This window comes from Patella vulgata, chromosome 2, assembly GCF_932274485.2.
Source record: "Patella vulgata chromosome 2, xgPatVulg1.2, whole genome shotgun sequence".
In the NCBI taxonomy this organism is placed as follows: Eukaryota; Metazoa; Mollusca; class Gastropoda; family Patellidae; genus Patella; species Patella vulgata.
This window is the reverse complement of record NC_065880.2, coordinates 76,288,263-76,309,650: the sequence shown is the minus strand read 5'-3', so window position 1 is coordinate 76,309,650 and position 21,388 is coordinate 76,288,263. Positions and strand designations below refer to the sequence as shown.

The 21,388-nt window shown below is 35.7% G+C and overlaps 1 protein-coding gene across 1 annotated transcript in view; it reads left to right on the top strand.

The window, feature by feature from the left end:
* LOC126811989 (two pore channel protein 2) overlaps positions 1–19,994 on the top strand; it is a 48,806-nt gene extending 28,812 nt beyond the window's left edge. The window contains exons 11-26 of the mRNA XM_056099020.1: positions 945–1,009; positions 1,503–1,615; positions 2,160–2,241; positions 3,387–3,476; positions 4,424–4,546; positions 5,196–5,252; positions 6,218–6,346; positions 7,324–7,370; positions 8,858–8,954; positions 9,962–10,033; positions 11,056–11,138; positions 12,080–12,152; positions 13,054–13,136; positions 13,981–14,062; positions 15,655–15,761; positions 17,200–19,994. Coding sequence (XP_055954995.1) covers positions 945–1,009; positions 1,503–1,615; positions 2,160–2,241; positions 3,387–3,476; positions 4,424–4,546; positions 5,196–5,252; positions 6,218–6,346; positions 7,324–7,370; positions 8,858–8,954; positions 9,962–10,033; positions 11,056–11,138; positions 12,080–12,152; positions 13,054–13,136; positions 13,981–14,062; positions 15,655–15,761; positions 17,200–17,278 — 1,382 coding nt within the window. The 3' untranslated portion in view covers positions 17,279–19,994. The remainder of the gene's footprint in view (positions 1–944; positions 1,010–1,502; positions 1,616–2,159; positions 2,242–3,386; positions 3,477–4,423; positions 4,547–5,195; positions 5,253–6,217; positions 6,347–7,323; positions 7,371–8,857; positions 8,955–9,961; positions 10,034–11,055; positions 11,139–12,079; positions 12,153–13,053; positions 13,137–13,980; positions 14,063–15,654; positions 15,762–17,199) is intronic.
* The last annotated feature ends 1,394 nt before the right edge of the window (positions 19,995–21,388 follow it).

Genomic DNA, 21,388 nt, shown 5'->3' with positions numbered 1-21,388 from the left:
TGTTAAATGAACACGAGTACAGCTGTTGCGGCTTCTTTGATGATAATCCAATCAACAATCTTAATCTCCTGTCTGCGATATCACTTATGTGGAAGCAGACGTTAAACACCAAGAACTACTACTACTACTTAATCTCCTGACCACTAGCTGGCACTAAGGTGCTAATTAATTGATGAGATTAACTGAGTGGTTAATCTCACTAAAGTTATATTATACACAACAGACTACTAATGTATAGATTGTTCTTCAGTATAACACTATCATGTGAATATTATGCCGTTTGTGTTGTGGATGTTATTACGATTTTCGTCGTCAGCACCCTTGAAATCCTAAATAAAAAAACATATTAAACGACAAAATATAGCAAATAAATTGCGGAAATAGTCGGATAAAATTTTTACTACGATTTTCGTCTTCAGCACCCCTGAAAACCCATGGAAAGAAATATTCAACGACAAAACAGCAAATAAATGGCCTGGTTGCTATGGGATTTTGTTTTAGAACATACCAAATCTTTGACTTGCTTTTTCTCAAAACTTACTTTTGTGAGTTGGGTAGCGTCTAATGGACACAGCTCAGTCAATTTTTGCCCAATTCAAACAAACTATACATCAAATTGAAGTTAATGAGTTGGAGAATGTGAAAATAACAATAACTCAATTTTCAAAATTTCCTCATTGTGACTCAGTATGCTGTGGGGAGTCACATGTCGTATCATCATCAGTACAAAGTCTTATTATGTGTGCTTTTGACTAGCGGGAAATATTTTGAATTAAAATAACTGGTATTTATGCATCATGAAACCAACCCATGGTGTTCTAAATCTTATTTGGTTTCAGTTTTGAAAGTCAAATTTATATTAGATATTTTATTTTGTTGCGATTTGAAAGACAGATTTATATATTTTGTTGAGATTTTAAAATGATATATTTTGTATATTTTAGGTTTATATTGTTTTATGAATATGTTAACAGCTGTAATATATAACAGATTTAGAGGATATTTTCTGGTAAGTAAAACAAAATGAAATGGGGTTTATTATCCAACTGTTCTGCACCGACTAGGATAATGAAGAAGGGCATACGTCATATAGTGTGCTATGAGGAAAATTATATCCGAACAGCGGCACTACGACTGACTCTTGATTAGAATTTCTACTGTTAAGGGTTCTTTTACGTGCACGCCATTATGTACACAGGACCTCAGTATTTCGAATAATGTGTTAAATGTAATTTCACATTATACCGTAAAGCTAGAAATGGTTGTGAGCTATAAACCACATGTAATGTATTAATTGTATCTTGTCACCAGTTGGCCAAGAAAAATTTGTCTGGATTATCCAGTGTTAAAAAACCTGTAACTCTTTACTCAAGGTAATCCATGTTTTAAAAAGAGAGACAGAGAAATATTTGATTTTAAAATGAAATATCAGACTATGTTACCGTGACTTCAGGAAGATACTAGCCTATGAACCTGTATTGTTTTTATTGTCTTTTATTTAGAATTCTATGCAGAGTAGTCATTTCCGTCGTAAACTGGGTGTACGGGCTGCTTTTGAAATATTAAGAAGACGAAAGTCTGCTTTCAGACATCAGTCTTCAATTTCCACCATTAGGTAAGTTAACATTTATCATCATGTTTTTCCTTTTTATTGTTTATAAGTTTGTCTGGCTTGTTTTTCCTTGGATTCTGGTGGGGATGGGTGGCCGAATGGTTAGCACATGCGCGCTGTAACATAAGGTCTGTCATTGAATCAACTGGTGTGGTTTCGATTCCCCGGTTGTACGTGACAAGGAGTAGGGTCGTCTGTTCAACTTCGTGGTTTTTCTCAGGTTTCCTCCCACTGCTAAAGAACCATATGTTAGTCCCAAAAGATCTAATTTGTGTCGAGTGGACGTTAAACCCCATTTTTTTCTCTCTCCCCCCCCCCCTTTGATTCAGGTGATTTCAATAAGGCTAGGTTTATAAAATACCTTTGAATTGGAATCTTAAGACCAGTCCCCTTTTCAGTGATGCAGTACGGATGGTCTGCCATGGAAAAGATGTTTAGTTCTTCGGATTGGTAAGAATAAATGGGATCCTCCCAGCATGTACTCTAACTCGACATGCTTGTATGTTAATGGAAATGTTAACCTAATAATGATATTAATATATTGTAGTGTTGGTGTAGGACATTCCGTTGTTAGGTCTATAGTCGATCAAATTAATGTTTCTAAAAACGTCAAAAAAGCTCTTCAACAGGTAAGATAGATTTATGTAATAAAGGGGGGATAACTTTTGTAAAAAAAATTACATGTGGATGCTTGATTGTCATTCAATTCCCCTTTTCCTGTTTATGAGAAATATCTTTGATCCAGAAAAACAAAAAAATGGATATAGATCTTATTGATGTATTTGATACATTAAAACAACACAAGTTTTATAAAGGGCTATCGTTTAGTTAAAATAAGGCAGATGATTTTGAGTAAATTCATAACTTAAGTCTGAGAATGTTTTGTGAGACCAGGGCCAGGCCTGATTTGATATTATATTAAGAATTTGTTTACGACTCATACTATACTGTACTTTGTACTGCACTGTACTATGTATATGGCGGGGGTTGTGTGTGGGTGGGGGGGGCAGCTGCGGCCTAGGGAGTATGGTGCTGGCTAATTATAATTACCCAGGATATCCTGGATTCGATCCCGGTGGTTTCCTCCCACTGCTAAAGACCCCTACGCACAAGCGAATTATTGAAATAAAATTAAAACCATATGTTAGTCCCGAAATGTCCTAGTCTGTGTCGAGTGGACGTTAAACCCCATCTCTCTCTCTCTCTCTCTCTCTCTCTCTCTCTCCCTCCCGTGTTTGAAGAGAAAGTTCCTCAAGATTGTCCATCCTGGTTTCCCTTTACCGTATGTACAAGATGGAGAGCACGGAAAGGTACAGTGTCTAGTCTTTTGAATGGGACAAAAAACCCTGCATGTAAAAGAACCATTGACGGGTAGAATTCTAAATAAGAGTAGGCTAACATATAGCCGTCTTATCTAATTAACAAGGGGGTGGATGGTCTAGTGGTTTAACATGTGTGCACGAAATCACAAGGTCTGCCATGGAGTCAAGTGGCATGGTTTCACCTGTTCAACCTCTTGGTTTTTCTCTGTGTTCTCCGGTTTCCTCCCACAAAGTCTGTCATTGAGTCAAGTTGTATCCGGTTTCATCTGTTTAACCTCGTGGTATTTCTCTGTGTCCATCAGGTTTCCCCCCCACTGCTAAAGACCCCTACGCGCAAGCGAATTATTGAAACAAATTGAACCATGTGTTAGTCCTGAAATAATGACCTTGTTTGTTTCGAGTGGACGTAAATTAGCAGCATGTATACTGAAACACGTCTTGGTTTTTTGTAGGCTTTAAAAAGACGTCAACCAGCCATTTATTCAGCGACAGATTTTCAAATGTTATTTGAAGAATTAAATCAGGAAGAGGCTGTTCGTGAGGTTTGTATGAATGGATATAACTTTAACCCTTTAGCACATGGTATTTGTAAATATTGACTACCCTTGAAACTGGAACCCAAGTGCTGCTCACATTGTTGTCGCTCTTTGAAATAAAACCTAAGGCCCTACCAATTCCAGTAACTTGGCAGCCATTACCTTGATATGGTGTTACTATTCCAAGATGGCTGCAATGATGTCATACTCAGTTCCTAGACATTGAGTTTTGTATCTAGACTGCTTTCTAGACTGCCTCAAACTGCCTGTGTCACAGGACTAGTCTAGTGTATTGTCTTAAAGTACTTCAATCACAGCTATTTGTGTGATGCAAGCAGTTTGATGCACTATAGAGGGAGCAGTAGTTTCGGGAAGACCGGGGGCAAGAGGTTTAAAGATACATTATGGGAGATTCGATAACGAGTTGGCAGTTCTCACTATAATAATTAAAAACTAGATAACGTAAAGGCAATTTGCTGAAAATTTCATTCAAATTGATCCACTATGAACTGAGAACTAAGCGAGTGAAATTTCTGCCTAGCCTCGGTTATCATTACTAAAGTCAGTACGATAAACAGCTTAGTCTCGATTATCCGTTTAATCGAGAAGGAAAGTTATGCAGTAAATCGGCTCACAATTCACTTAAGATCGCAGGCTAGCGATGCCATCTAGAGTTGATTATGGTCTGGATAAGTTAATTAATGTCTAATTAATAATTTAGATAACATTTCAGGCCTAAAGAAAGACCTGCAATAGACAGATTTAGCTCTTGCATAATGTATGTTTAACATGTTTCACTATGGAATACCCATCAAGTTTTTCCACACTGGGATAATTGTGTTTTGCTGTTGATGTACCTAGGGTTTGTATCTAAATAAGATAAGGTTTTAACAATTTTGACACCAAAATAAAGTTTGATGCTATCACAACATGTCTTTTTTTTTTTTTTACAGAGACCTGAAATCCGTTGGTTTTCTGATTATCCTAAGGTTGTAGCCATACAGAAAATACTAGTACATCGATATTTTTTCTATTTTGAATGTAGCATGGCTTTTATCAATGTTATTCTAATATCGGTAAGTTTGGTTTTTACCACAAGTATCTGACATTTTCAGCTTAGTGCCTGACATGTGTTAATAATATCAATAAAAAAGACAAATTAGTGCCGGACAAAATGACAGGCACCAATAGTTTAGTGCCTGACAAAACCTGATCTGTACCTGACATTGTCTGTGACAGGTGCCTTATTTCCAGGCTGTCTATAGATAACGTGTCATTAATGTGGTATACGGGGGCCATAGTGGCTCGCTATTCTGGAGGGCCCATGTTCGAATCAGAGTTAGCAGAGAAAGTTTATCAGGATTTTCCGACATGGTTCCCGCAGGGCCTGTTAAGGGACAATGCATAGTTGTTCAGATAGGATGATAAACCGAGGTTCTGTGTACACATTGGTGTGCATGTAAAGTAGCCTTGACAGTTGGAATTCGAAATAACAGTAAACTGTTCATAGCACACATTCTTTTATTTTTACATCAATGTGTACACAAAACTTCAGTTTTCTTTTTGTCCAATCCATATGAGTAGGGTTGATGTTTTAAATTCCAAACTTTATATGAGTTTAGGTTTGATGTTAAAGATTTTGATGAAATTAAATTCCGAATTAATGATTTTTTCATTTTTTGATGTTTTTGAAATACACTGTACATGTTTGTTATTGAATTGTAGGTTCAACTTCAGTTACAATATGATAGATCTTTGACATCAAGTCATTCCACATTACGGGTAAGTTATTTATTTCTAAAAGAATTGCCAGTAGAAAGATGATGAATAAACAGCATGTGATCACTTTCATATTATGTCATTAGCCCTGTCAGTCCATCTGGTGTGACACATTGGGTATTTAACCCAGTCGGTGTAGAAAAGATGGACATAAAACACCATTTCTTTTCATTTCGCTAAAACTTTTTATCTGCAATTGTATAACTTTATGTAAGGCATTCAAAACAGACAATCCCAAGCAAAAAATCAGGATTTGATAAGCAGAATCCATCTGTTGTCGGGGAGACTGGGTGCTTTAACGTGTGCATGTGAAACAATGAGGTCTGTCATTGAGACAAGTGGCGTGGTTTCAATTCCCAGCTTGTACGGGACAAAGAGTAGAATCATCTCCCTAACCTTATGGGTTTTCTCTGGGTCCTGCGGTTTCCTCCCAATGCTAAGTAAATTATTGAAATAAAATTGAACCATATGTTAGTCCTGAAATGACCTAGTTTGTGTCCAGTGGAGCTAAATCCCATTTCTCTCTCTCCCTTCTGTTGTCTGTCATTTTGTCTGACACAGATTCAGCTTTGTGTTATTATTGATATATTTAAAATGATCATAATTAATGCCTGACATTTTGTCAGATACAACTAAAATAGGGTCCTGACATTTTGTCAGATACAACTAAAATAGGGTCCTGAGTTAACAAATCATTCTCAGACTTAAGTTAAGAATTTACTCAACTTTCAATCACTGTTTATGAGAAAGATCTTTGTTCCTTGTTCCAGAAACACAAAACTTTGCACATAGTTTCTTATTGATGTATTTGATACATTAAAACAACAAAAGTTTTATAAATGGCTATATTTTAGTTAAAATAAGGTGAACAATTTTGAGTAAATTCTTAACTTAAGTCTGAGAATGCTTTGTGAATTCAGGGGCCAGTATTTCAACGCCATATTATGAATTAATATATTATATTTTAGGTGATAAACTTCTGTTTTATAATATATTATGTGATAGAGCAATGTTTAAAATTGTGGGCGATGGGATGGAGGAGGTATGTGTCGGAACGAGAACATATATTTGAAGCTGTGATTACCATAGCTCTAGCTGTAAGTTTCATTCTATTAATGACATTAAAAAGAAGTCTCGATCTGAATGTGTAAACTGGGTTGGGAGGTCTAGTGGTTTAACCCTTGTGCTTTAGATCATAAGGTCTGTCATTGAGTCAAGTGGCATGGTTTCGATTCCCAGCTTGTACGTGACAAGGAGTAGGGTCGCCTGTCAAACCTCATAGGATTTTTTGGGGGAGTCCTCCAACTTCCTCCCATAGATATAGATCCCTACGCACAAGCAAATTAGGGGGTTGGATGGCTGAATGGTTAGCGTGTGCGCGCTGTATCATAAAGTCTGTCATTGAGTCGACTGGCGTTGTTTCGAATCCCCGGTTGTACGTGACAAGGAGTAGGGTCGCCTGTCCAACCTCGTGGGTTTTCTCCGGGTACTCCGGTTTCTTCCCACTGCTAAAGACCCCTACCCGCAAGCGATTTATTGAAATAAAATTAAAACCATATGTTAGTCCCGAAATGACCTAGTTTGTGTCGAGTGGACGTTAAACACCATTTCTCTCTCTCTCTCTCACAACCAAATTCTTGAAATAGAATTGAACCAGATGTTTGTCCCGTAATGAACTAGATTGTGTCGACTGGATGTTAAACCCCATTTCTCTATCTGAATGTGTAAAATCTTCAGTGATTAAATAAAGTACTTGAAATATATGAAATTATGTTGGAAAAGATTGCAATTTGATACAGCATGTTGTGGACCTAGGTTTTTGCCCCATCTGGATGACTAGGTGCTATTTTTTTTTTTGCCAGGCCCTCTATCTTGTAGCAAGGACAAGGGGGGACAACACAGAAAATTCTGAGGAACGTTCTTGACCAACACCAGTATGCAACCCTGAATCTCCTGGATAGTGAGTCAGCATTTTACTCACTGAGCCTCTGTGGCTACTTGTACATACATTAGTATATAACATTATTATTCAGAAGACGTGAATATTTATTTTGAACTTTGTTTATTTTATCAGATTGGAGAAACTGTTAATGCTATAGAATATGGAATTCCAGTGTATGGGTAAGATATCAATTTATACAACATCTTCATGAAAATAAGTTTAAGGTTTTGTTGTTGTGTAAATTTAAGATCAAAATATATTAGCCTACTTTGGATTTCATTTCCCGTAACCCACTTCAATAAAACAGTTAACACTGTACCCCAGATATCATTTAATCTTGTGTATCTAGCACTAATTTCTTTCACATTCGTTTAATATCAAATCCTTGTTCAAAAATTTGTAAAAATCGTTTAAAATCGCCAAAAATCATGTAATTTGTACTTGTGTCCAGTTTAAAGCTGACCATTCAATTCTGATAATGAGAGTCCAATTTACAAGCATTTAATTTTTCGATCACAGATAAAAAATAAACAACCCAATTGATTATTGTTGTATAATGTAGGGTGGCCCATGTACTCACAGAAATACAGTCCACCGCTGATAGTTCGAGACTACCACTGAAGCGTGCACATTCGCCGTGCCGAGACCAACTTTCTGACAATATGATACTATAAATAGCCATGGCACGTGCAATTCTCTACAAATCTATCAACTATTACAGCCGTAAAAAATTTATTGTTGACGATTTTGAATAGCAGTAAAATTAAGCTTCTTGGTTATTACAGCAGATTTAGAAATTACGTTCGTTTCATTTTTTAAATCGCTTTATCATTAACTGTACCGTTAAGAGCGGCATCTTTTGGTTTAGTACAAATAATATCTCTGAAACACTCAGGTTAGGCAAGAACATGATACTAGCAGTAGTTTCATTTTACTTTTACAAGCTTCTTAAAACGATTGTTGAGCTACCTAACGTGCTTATTTCTAAATTCAATTTCTTGTTCTAGCTTTCTGTTATGTTTCGTAAAAAAGTAGTCTTGATTATCCCGACCTGTCAATCAGAAGTAGAATGGTCGATAGACTGGTTAAGCGAGACTAATTTCAAAACAAGGGCACGTAACCTATCTTTTACTCAAAAGTGTCTGGATGTTATGGACGACTCTTGGAACCAGTTTTCAGTCTATTATTTATACGTGATTAATGGCCATAGCTTATTAAGTACAACATGATCGTTTATTTAGTGACTATAATTGTGTGGAACTGATTTGAGGCTTGGCATATATATAAGTATTGTGGCGTAATTGTCGAGATATATGGAGATATTTATTTATGGTGGGTCACCCTATATAATGATTAATTTTTGAACAGTGGTCAGAAAATTAAATACTTGTAAATTAGACACTCCTAATCACTCAGCTTTAAACTGGACACAAGTATAAATTAGATGGCTTTGGGTGATTTTAAATGATTTTTACGAATATTTAAACAACAAAGATTTGATATTAAACAAATGTGAAAGAAATTAGTGCTTGATACACAAGATTATATGATACCCGGATTACAGTGTAATTTTATTGGCCAATTTTAAGAAAATTGGATTCCTTCGATACTTCTTTTATTTTTATAAATTGATATGAATAATAATTTTTGTGTATTTTTTCTCTAGAAATAATATTCATGGTAAATTGATGTTATGGAATATTATACGTATTATAAATATATTGATAATGATTCGTTTGTTGCGAGTTATACCTCATATACAGGTAAAGTCATTTTATTTTCTGGTACCTTATTCACAAGATCTTACACTAAGGCAACACAAAAACAATATTCTGACTCTCAGACAGTCCTTCCCAAACGTATATTGTCATCGCCCCTGTCCGGACATCCGTCCGTCCACAATTGTTTGTGAACAGTCTACAGGTCACAATTTTTATCCGATTTCAATGAAAATTGAAATATAGGTTTATCACCCTAAGATCTCGGTTCCTTTCGATATTGGCATGTATCGGACTGTAACTTCATGGATTATGGCCCCTTTTTATGGCCTCACGTTTTTAGCTTGTGAACACTGTAGAGGTCACAATTTTTATCCTATTTGGTTTAAACTTGAAATGTATGCTTATAACCCAAAGATCTTGGTTCCTTTCGATATATGCGCATATTGAATTGTAATTTCTTGAATTATGGCCCTTGATAGTAGGAAAAATCACTTTCTTTTTAGCTTGTTCTCTATCCATCTCTCGAAAATGTGGGCATATCCTGCCTGGCAGCCGCTGGTTGTTTTATTTTATCAAAATCTGGCTATTTTTTCATTTCTAAGAAAAACACAAAATTGTTATAAGTTTAATGTTTATTTAATGCTTAAATAAGAAAAACAAAAAAAAATAAATAAGATTTTGAAATAACGGCCAAATTATTCTGTGACTTCCATCAAGATGAACTTTTAAGAATGCAGTCTGAGAGCACAAATTTCCTTAGTATTTTCTGTCATGGTTTCCCATTGTCAGTGGTGTAGGATGGAGAGCCTAACAGGGACAGTTGTCTATTCGTGTGGATGCAAAGAAAAATGGAGGTCCTGTGTATATTTTGGCGTGCACATAAAAGAACCCTTGGCAGTTGGAATAAGCTGTAATGCCATTGTCCAGGTAAACTTTCCCTCATAGCACACTACATGGTGTATGCCCGTCTTCATTAACCCAGTTGGTTCAGAAATGTAGGACATTATATTAAACCCCATTTATTTTATAACATGTTGTATTTATTTCAGGCTATGTCTATTATAGCCAGTACAATCATTGATCTGGTTAAAAATATGAAAGCTTTCGCTGGTATTTTAATTGTAAGTTTTTTATTCTGATGGTCATATGTCGGGGAAGTGATAGTTATATGTTAGGAAAGTGATAGTCATATGTCGGGGAAGCAATATTTATATGTTGGGGAAGCGATGGTAATATGTTGGGAAAGCGATGGTAATATGCTGGGAAAGCGATGGTAATATGTTGGGAAAGCGATGGTCATATACTGGGGAACCTATGGTCATATGTCGGGGAAGCGATGGTAATATGTTAGGGAAGCGATGGTAATATGTTGGGAAAGCGATGGTCATATGTTGGGGAAGCGATGGTCATATGTTGGGGAAGCAATAGTTGTATTCAGGGGAGCAATGGTCATGTGTCGGGGAAGCAGTGGTCATATATCAGACAAGTAATATGGATGAGTGGCTCAGTGACCAGTAGGTCTCGGTTTAGACCAAGTCTGGTTTGCCCTTGTCAGTGGTGCATTACAGGGAGACTGGCAAAGATAAGCAACTAATTGGGATGGAAAGGAAAAACAATGTTCAACTGTGCATATGAGAAATAACCAGTGACAGTTGGAATTGGAAGGGTTTCCCTCATAGCGTGGGGAGTTGAGGGGTTGGATGGCCGAATGGTTAGCATTTGTGCGTTGTATAATAAGGTCTGTCATTGAGTCAACTGGCGTGGTTTCGTTTCCCCGGTTGTACATGACAAGGGGTAGAGTTGCCTGTCCAACCTGGTGGGTTTTCTCCGGGTCCTCCTTTTTTCTCCCACTGCTAAAGACCCCCGCACAAACAAATTATTGAAATAAAATTGAACCATATGTTAGTCCCGAAATGACTGAATTTGTGTCGAGTGGATGTTAAACCCCATTTCTCTCTCCCTCATATTGTAGCGTATTGTATATCATTGTGGTCTGAAACCTTATGTTTAAGTAAACACAAGTTGTCTCCCTTATATTGTTGTATATTATGGTACTTTTGGTGCAGAAAAGTAGGATGTTTAATCTCTAGTGTTATGGTTAATTTTATATTCTATATTTCTAATAAAACGTATCTACTTCCAGGTTTTTTATTATTCATTTGCTATTATGGGAATGGAATTATTTCACGATGCCATCAAATATAATGGAAATTCTACACACAATGGGTAAGAATATAAATTTCCTCTAGCTCATATTACTGGTTGTATTTCTGGAGGGAGGGGGGGCAGTCAGTATCATTGTGGACCAAGCAGAACTGTCAGGATTTTTCAAGTTCGTTTGTAAAGGGTGATGATTGAGGGTCTGATGAGGAAAGTGTGCCTAGTCCTTCAGTTGGGACAAAAAAACTGAGATCCATGTATGCACAAATTTATGTTCAAGGGAAACAGATGGAGAAACACCAGTGTGTGTAGCATTGCACACATACCTATAGAAACTAAAATTACCATCTGTTAAACATGCATTATGCAAGAGCTAAATCTTCCTATTGCAGGTCTTTCTTTAGGTGTTAAATGTTATTTAAATTATTAATTAGACATTAATTAACTTATCCAGACCATAATCAACTATCGATGGCATCGATTCTAAGTAGATTAGAACAGTTCAGCCATTTAATGATTTAATTTAAAAATGGAAAATCGAGGCTAAGCTTTGATTAACCAGCACCGTGGTTACAATAATAATCAATCAATGGACACATCTTGTCAAAACTACAAACATTGATAATTTCACTTAGAATGAAGTAATGTGAATGAAATTTTCAATATATTCACTTTGCATTATGTATTTTCGACCTATTGTAGCAAGAACGTCCAGTTCTTTATCTAAATCTTACATAATGTATCTTTAACTAGACAAGATTGATGAATAAATTAGAAACACAGACGTATAGTCTGGTGGCGGAGAAGGAATTGCCACTCGAGCGGAAAATTAATAAGTTTTTCTAGAGCAGTTTTTTTGCATAGATTTCGATAATTGGTGTTGATCAGGTGTTTGAGAAGACTTTTCCAAGAAAATGAGTTGTAGTCGGTCCAATTTCTAAAGTTTTTTGGAAATGTTGATGATCATTTTATTGCACTTTGTATTTGTGATGATATATTTAATTCAGGAGTGTTCTTCAGTACGAATGTGGATCGTATCAACAGTTGGATTACTGGGCCAATAATTTTGATGATTTCGCAGTAAGTAAATATTTATTGATTAAAAGTCTCAATGTTTGACCGGGTATCCGTATTGGCTTGGTATCATTATTTATGGGCATGTTGTATATTGTATCGATATTAACGACTGATAAGGTTTTCTCGGATATTGTCAAGTTTATGTAAAACTTTCTCTCTCTCACTCTCTATCTTTGGAGCCACGGTGGCTCAGTGGGTAGGACAGTGGCTCACTAACTTGGAGGTCCCGTGTCCGATCCCTGCATTGGTCGAGAAAGTTCATCAGGATTTTCCAGTGTGGTTCCCCTTGTCAGTGGTGTAGGACAGAGGGACTGGCTAGGAACAATGTATAGTCATTCGGATGGTACAAAAAAACGAGGTCCTGTATACACATTGGCAAAACGTAAAAGAACCATTGACAGTTGCAAATCGAAATAAGAGTAGGCCATAGCAGAGCTATCGGGGCAAAATTTACCTCATAGCACACTGCATGGGAGACACCTACACGCAAGCGAATTATTGAAATAAAATTGAACCATATGTTAGTCCAGAAATGACCTAGTTTTTGTTGAGTGGAGGTTAAACCCTCTCTCTCTCTCTCTCTCTCTCCCATGTCTCTCTCTCTCTCCCATGGCATATGCCAGTCTTCATTAGCCCAGTTTGAGCAGGACAGTAGGACGTTAACCACATCTCATTTCATTATATTTATTTTCTCTCTATCTTTATAGTGCTAATGCTTCTTCAAGTCCGAGGGAAGATTGGGTGGTTGTGTCTTTAGATCATAAGATCTGTCATTGAGTTAAGTAGTATGGTTTCAATCCCAAGCTTGTACATGACTAGGAGTATAGTATCCTGCCAATTTTGAGTATATGTAATTTATTAGTAGATGTAATTTGAGGTTAATAATTTATTACTGTAATTTCAGGCATCTGTGGTAGTATTATGGGATATAATGGTTGTCAATAACTGGCATGTTTTTCTTGCTGCTTATGCAAAAGCTACATCTTAGTAAGTTAATTTGAAATGTCTCCCTCTATATAATCATAGATATGTTGCTCAAATGATAAACAGTAAATGGGGAGGCAGCCAGTAAATTGTTTTTTTACATCAGCATAGCAAGTATTTGTGCCCTGGCACATACAAATTCTATGTAAACATTCTGGGATGGAGCAATCCAGACAATTATGGTGGTTATTATATATAATATGTTATATTTCAGTTGGTGGTATATATATTTTATACTATATGTTATATATTACAGTTGGTCATATATGTATTTTATAATATGCTGGGGGATCACGTAGCTAAGTGGGTAAGACGCTGGCTCGCTGGCCTGGAGGTCGGGTGTTCGATCCCTGCATTGGGCGAGAAAGTTCATCCAGATTTTCCGGCGTGGTTCCCCCTTGTCAGTGATGCAGGACGAAGGGCCTGACAAGGACAGCTGTCTAGTCCTTCGTATGAGATGAAAAACCGAGGTCCCGTGTATACATTGGAATGCACGTAAAAGATCCCTTGGCAGTTGGAATTCGATATAAGAGTAGGCGATAGTGCCGCTGCCCGGGCAAAATTCCCCTCATAGCACACTGCATGGCGTATGCCCGTCTTCATTAGCCCAGCATAGGAGCAGAACAGTAGGACATTAAACCCCATTTCATTTCATTTTATAATATGCTGATTATTATGTATGTTAATTATATTACAGTTGGTCATATATATATATGCTATATTACAGTTGGTGGTATATATATATTTAATAATATGATGGTTATTATGTATGATATGTTATATTACAGCTGGTGGTATATATATTTTATAATATGGTGGTTAAAATGTATGATATCTTATATTACAGTTGGTCGTATATATATTTTATAATATGGTGGTTGTTGTCGGTGGTTATAGTTTTGAATCTTTTTACAGCCTTAATTTTAGAGGTAAATAATTGTATAATAAAAACAGAAATTTTTTAACGTATGGTTTTGTTATGATAGAAATATTACACTACAACCTGGCTATCATGTAGTTTTAGCAGGAGTTTCTGTATTTAATGTTTAGTTTCATACCATTGTTGGCAAATTGTTCAAATCCATTGTGAATTATATAAAAAAACTATTGTTTTTCTACAGTCGCTTAGTTTGAGAAAGTAAACAGTTAAAAACCTAATGCTGATTATCTAATCTAGACAGACCATTTTAAAATATGCGACAATAGAGAGAGAGAGAAATGGGTTTTAACGTCCACTCGACACAACTAGGTCATTTCGGGACTAACATATGGTTTAATTTTATTTCAATAATTCGCTTGCGCGTAGAGGTCTTTAGCAGTGGGAGGAAACCGGAGTGCCCGGAGGAAACCCACGAGATTGAGAAGGCGCCCCTATCTCCATGCCACATACGCTCACACCAGGGCTCGAAACCACAGCCGCAAGCCAGAGGTGACCGGCCAGCCAGAGGTCGAAGCGCGGCACTCTAGACCACTAGGCCATCCCAACCCCCATGCGACAATAGAAACCCAATAGTTTTCTATATGATTCTCAACGAATTTGAACAGTTTTCCAACAATGGTTTGAAACTAAACATTAAATACAGCACAACTACATGATACCTGAGTTGTAGTGTTAATATCTTTATACTAGTGATGATTAGTTTAGAGTTGGGTGTTCTAGATGAGAAGGGGGGTTGGATGGCTGAATGGTTAGCGTGCGCGCGCTGTATCATAAAGTCTGTCATTGAGTCGACTGGCGTGGTTTCGAATCCCCGGTTGTACGTGGCAAGGAGTAGGGTCGCCTGTCCAACCTCGTGGGTTTTCTCCGGGTCCTCCGGTTTCCTCCCACTGCTAAAGACCCCTACGCACAAGCGAAATATTGAAATAAAATTAAACCATATGTTAGTCCCGAAATGACCTAGTTTGTGTCGAGTGGACGTTAAACCCCATTTCTCTCTCTCTCTCCATTAAAGCGTTAAAAACCATTTTATTTCATTTCTCTCTCTCTCTCTCTAGATGAGAAACTCAGTTTGAATCTCGTTGGGAAAGAAGAAGAACCATGGAATATTTTAAGTCTGGTCACCATATGCCAGCAAGGCAAAAAGAAAATAATATTGCCCAGTGATTCGAATGGGATGATAAAACAGGGTCCACCCCATGTAAAGGAGAAAGAAAAATGACTATGGGTTAATTTAAGAAAGACAAAAGTGTTGTGTTGATGAAACATTAAACTCCATTCTTAATCTATCCTTAGATGGAAGGCATACAAAACTGTGAATTTTTTTTGCTCTCAGTAAAAAAACTATTATTTCCAATAACCCTACACATGCATATGGATAACAATTACTCCTGGTCACGTACAAGCAGGAAATCAAAACCATGTCACTTCACTCAATGACAGACCTTATGAGCTAAAACGCCTGTGTTAAACCATTCATGCTCCCCACCCTCATCCCACCCCACCCCTAAAGATCCAATAATTATATGATGGTAATAATAAGATGGAGATATAAACTATATATGATCTGTTCTGCTGTTTCAGAATTTTATAATTAAATGGGATAAGAATGTTTTAGCATCTCGAGAAAGAAGTGGAACAGTCGAGCTAGAAGAAGCCAATAACCTCATTTCGCTCCATCAAATGTTCAGGTAAGACTGTCATCATTATTATGTAGGACCGACGAGCAGTTTCTTGAGCTAAATCTGCCCATTGAAGGTCTTTCTTTAGGCCTGAAATGTTATCTAACTTATTAATTAGGTATAAGTAATCAACTTACCAAGATCAAAATCAACTCTCAACGTCATCGGATGCCTGCGATATTTAGTGGATTCAAATATGTTTTGGTCGTTTTCTGGTGAATGCAGTTACCGTAAAAATGGATAATCAAGACTTTGTTTTTATATCGTAACAATAGTAGTAATGACAATCAAGGCTAGATTATAATTGTATCGCCGATAACTTGGCTCAGAGTGAAGTAATTTGACTGAAATTTTTAGCGTATTCTCTTTTCATTAACCATTTTTTAACTATTATAGCGAAAACTATCAGCACTTTATCTAATCTTACCTAATGCCGCCTTAAAGGCTCAATACCACTCTTGTTGTAACTGAATAATATGTCCCAATCTTTATTCTGGTCAACAAATTGTACTATTTTACAATATTCCAATTAATTGATGATACAAATTTCATCTTAACACACCTAATTTAAAAAATTGGAAAAATTCAACTAAATGGTTTGAATAGCCTGACGTAAAGCTTTTCAAATGTTACTTGGATTTAAAAATATTTTTGAACCCTCTGGACAAGTAAAATAGGATTTAATGGATAATTTACACAACAGGTAGGTCACTAACACATCTAATACTTAGAATAAGGCAATTTTTTCTTTTCTGGAGCTGTCAAACCAGCAAGAGTGTTATTGTCCCTTTAATGTATTGGCTGACATAATGGGAGCCCTACTAAATCATCTTATCTGAAAAACATGGTTTAAACAGTATTTATTTTGAAGATATTGAACAATTTAAATACATTAAAGTCATTTGCATTGATAAATTAAACAAAGTCAAAATATCAATGGTAGATAAGACTGTAACACGGGTATCATTTAATCTTGCATTTAATTTCCTGATTACTGTTCAAAAATTAATCTATAAATAGTTATGTTGCTTATTTTTGAACAGTGATTTAGAAATTAAACACTTGTAAATTGGACGCTCTTTATCAAAATTGAATGGTCAGCTGTAAACTGTTGACTGTACCCTGTATATATTGTTCGCAATGAACCTTGAACTTTGGAACTCGATTATCACAGGTAGACAATTTAGCTTGAAAGCGCGCGACTTGGTATTCGCGACGATCGAGGAATCTGCTAGATTCACAAGCTGGGCTTGTACTCAATCGAAATTAGTGCCGAATATGCAGGGTATTACGTGAAGGCCTTGATAAGATGTACGTGGTTAAAGCGAGATCAAGCCTTCTATTGAAGATGGCCCGACCATTACATTGAGAATAAACATAATTATACATGAGGAACTTGTGGTATCTGAAATACATCAGAAGTATTATATTTTTGTATATATTTCAGGGATAGTTTAAAAGAACCAGCAGAGAATGAACTATTGGTGGAGTTAACAAATCATAATTACTTGATGTTAGATAGATGAATAGTAGATTCAACCATAGGTCTCATAATAACAAACCCGTCACAGGAAGTAATTCAATCACAGGTCTCATAATAGCAAACCTGACACCAGAAGTAATTCAATCACAGGCTTCATAATAACAAACCTGTCACAGGAAGTAATTCAATCACAGGCCTTATAATAACAAATCTGTCATAGGAAATAATTCAATCACAGGCCTCATAATAACAAACCTGTCACAGGAAGTAATTCAATCACAGGCCTCATAATAACAAACTTGTCACAGGAACTAATTCAATCACAGGCCTCATAATAACAAACCTGTCACAGAAAGTAATTCAACCACAGGTCTCATAATAACAAACCTGTCACAGGAACAAATTAAACCTTTCTCAATCAGAATTTCTCTGGGGCTTATCATCAGAAGTTATTTTGACAATGGTCTACTCTTGGGTGATTTGTGATTGACAAGGAATATAACTAGCTGACAATACCACCCACAAAGTGCCTCTGACACAGGTTTCTTAATTTTTCAGTGTTTTAGTGGAAGTGTCCATCTCCCTGGTTTTAATCTGATTATATTTAATTCATGTTTCATAGAAAATGAATTATGTCTGACATCTTTATTTCTATGCCTGTTAACATAACCGAGGATATAACCAATTGATTCCATATAAAAATATCATGGGAGTGGGGGTGAACTCCACATGTTGTAGACCCCTTTAGATCATATGGTCTGACATTGAGTCAAATGTCTGCATGTTGTATGTGTTGAGTGGATGGTATGCCCTATTTCTATCTAATGCTATTAATAACATCATATTGAAAAGAAATTCAATTGGGATTTAAAATCCTACTTTTCTGCACCAGCCGGGCTAATGAAGACCTTGTTTTTTTTGTCACATCAAATTAACTACACACGGTTCCTTGTCAGGCCTTCCATCCTCCACCACTGACAAGAAGAACCAGATTGACAAATCCTGTGGGAATCTATAATGCTACACATAATATCAATTAATGCATTACCTAACATTTCTTAATGTTGCCAAATATATTGTCAGTCTTTGAAATGCTTAAACATATACATAGATGTTTAAAATGTTAATCTGGAATGCTTAAAGGAGCCAAGTCTTTAACTCAGTATCATCCACAGTCTTCGACATTGGTCACTTTAAATCAACCTTGATATTGTTATCTTGCCGTTAAAAGATGGGGTTCTGATATCCAATATGTAAGAAAAAAATAAACATTTTAAAATTAGCACACGAATCAGGGGCCAGAATGCGCACCAAAGACCTCAATTCAATTCGAACTCTTTGCATATTTCACCGAAATTACAGTAAAAACGGAAACGATTGAATGTAAATCAGTTTATATGTATATACATTCATATTACATTATTATTTCCTTTGCAACCCATTTATGTCCATATCTAGGTGCCAAAAAATAGCGATTTAGCTCCTTTAACCATGAATTTTCAGATATTTACGTTGCATAACCATATACATTCTTTGAAATGCTTAATCATACATTAAAATTATTATTCATACAATGCCAAATAATTGCAATGCTTGTCCAGTCATTGTTAGTTTCTTTGAAAAACTTAATAATAGGTTGCCAAATTATATATTTGAAATGCTTATCCATATATGGCCAGTTGTTTAAAATGCTTAGTCATTTATAACCAAGCATTTTAAAACAATGCCTGTAGAATATATTTTCATAATTTTCATTCATAAATTTTAATCATTTTATTACGTACTGGATATTGTCATCTATATTCTGAATTAAATGTAGACCATAAAAGTAACAACTACATTCAGACACTCTCCTATACTTGTTTCAATATAATTAAATGTATTCATTGTCTCGTTTTACTGATTTAGTATTTAACTAAACTCCTTCTGCACCAATATCCATTGCCTTTATAAATCTAGCGTTATTTACCATTTTAATTAACTGTTTAGTTCAAGTCACTAGTGGCAACATTTTAATAATATTTTATTGGGTAACTAACTATACTTAAACTACTGGAGACTAGTGTTTTAACAACCAAGTCATATAGATTAAACCCAAGTTTCATACAAATGTCTAATTCTTTAATCCTTTATTTCACTAATCACATTGTAAATTATTGCACCATGTATACATAACATGTTATTGTCTGCAATATCATCTCGGTGGAAGCAGACGTAAAATACAACTAACTCACGTACACACACATACATATAGATTTCACCTCAGTGGAAGCGGACGTTAAATAAAGCTATTTCACACACATATATAGGAGATATATTTAAATTATTATAAAGAATGCACATCGTATTGTTCATTCCATTTTAGTTGTTAGTCGATTTTAATGTTGTTGCTGTTTGAATAAATTCATATTCAGATTACACAGTTGTCCCTGTTTTATGGATGTAACCCACTAGGTTACACATAGCCAGATTCTTTGAAATGCTTACTCTTATATATTGTAGGATATTTGAAATGTTTAACCATACATTGTCAGATTCAGTGAAGTGCTTAATCATATACATGTATTTCCAAATATTTTAAGATGCTTATCCATGCATTGTCAGATGTTTTAATACTTAATTAACTATATATTTTTAAATAATTCAAGTGCTTTATCATACATTATCTGAATGAAAAATGCTTTACCATAGATAGTAAATGGTGCCTTTACTTTGTTGATAAAATGTTTATATTAGTAGAGTTACTGAATAACCTGGTGATTATTGTCCCCCGCCTTTCGAAGAAAGCAGGGGACTATTAAAATGGGTTCGTCCGTCTGTCCGTCCGTCTGTCTGTCCGTCTGTCTGTCCGTCTGTCTGTCCGTCTGTCCGTCCGTCTGTCTGTCCGTCACCTTTTTTGGGACACAATAACTCTCTTCCTAATTGAGCTAGAATGTTCAAACTTGGTGTATGTGTTTATTAGGTCAATGCCTTGATGGAGTTCGAAGATGAGCATTTTCCGCTTAGGGTAAGCAGAGATAAGCAATTTGATTGGTTGATGCTTTGGGACACGATAACTCTCTTCCTAATTGGGCTAGAATGTTCAAACTTGGTGTATGTGTTGATTAGGTCAATGCCTTGATGGAGTTCGAAGATGAGCATTTTCCGCTTAGGGTAAGCAGAGATAAGCAATTTGATTGGTTGATGCTTTGGGACACGATAACTTTTAATTGAGCTAGAATGTTCAAACTTGGTGTATGTGTTTATTAGGTCAATGCCTTGATGGAGTTCGAAGATGAGCATTTTCCGCTTAGGGTAAGCAGAGATAAGCAATTTGATTGGTTAAAACTTTGGGGCACGATAACTCTCTTCCTAATTGAGCTAGAATGTTCAAACTTGGTGTATGTGTTGATTAGGTCAATGCCTTGATGGAGTTCGAAGATGAGCATTTTCCGCTTAGGGTAAGCAGAGATAAGCAATTTGATTGGTTGATGCTTTGGGACACGATAACTTTAGTTCTAATTAAGTGAGATTGATGAAACTTGGTGTATAGTTTCATTACAGTAATACCTTGACTAAGTTTGATAATGAGCATTTTCTGCTCAGGGTAAGCAGAGCGATACGCAATTTGATTTTTATATGTGTCCTCTAATTATTTTCCTATTTCGGCGGGGGACATCAGCCTCACTGTTGGCTTGTTATATTAGTAGAATTACTGAATAGCCAGATAATATTAGTAGAATTACTTTTATATTAGTAGAATTACTGTAATATTTGTGGAATTGATGAATGACTGGTATATTTTAGTAAAATTGCTGAATAACTGCTATATATTAATAGAATTGCTGAATAACCTGGTTAATATTAGTAGAGTTGCTGAATAACTGGTTAATATTAGTAGAATTGCTTAATAACTGCTATATATTAGAATTCCTCAATAACTGCTATAATATATTAATAGAATTGGTGAATAACCAGTTAATATTAGTAGAACTAGAATTGCTGAATAACCGGTATATATAGGTAGAATTGTTGAATAACTGGTATATATATTAATAGAATTGCTAAATAACCTGGTTAATATTAGCAGAATTACTAAATAACCTGATGTATATATTAGTAGAATTAATGAATAGTAATTTGAGTCATACATTCCTCTTGTATATATGTAAAA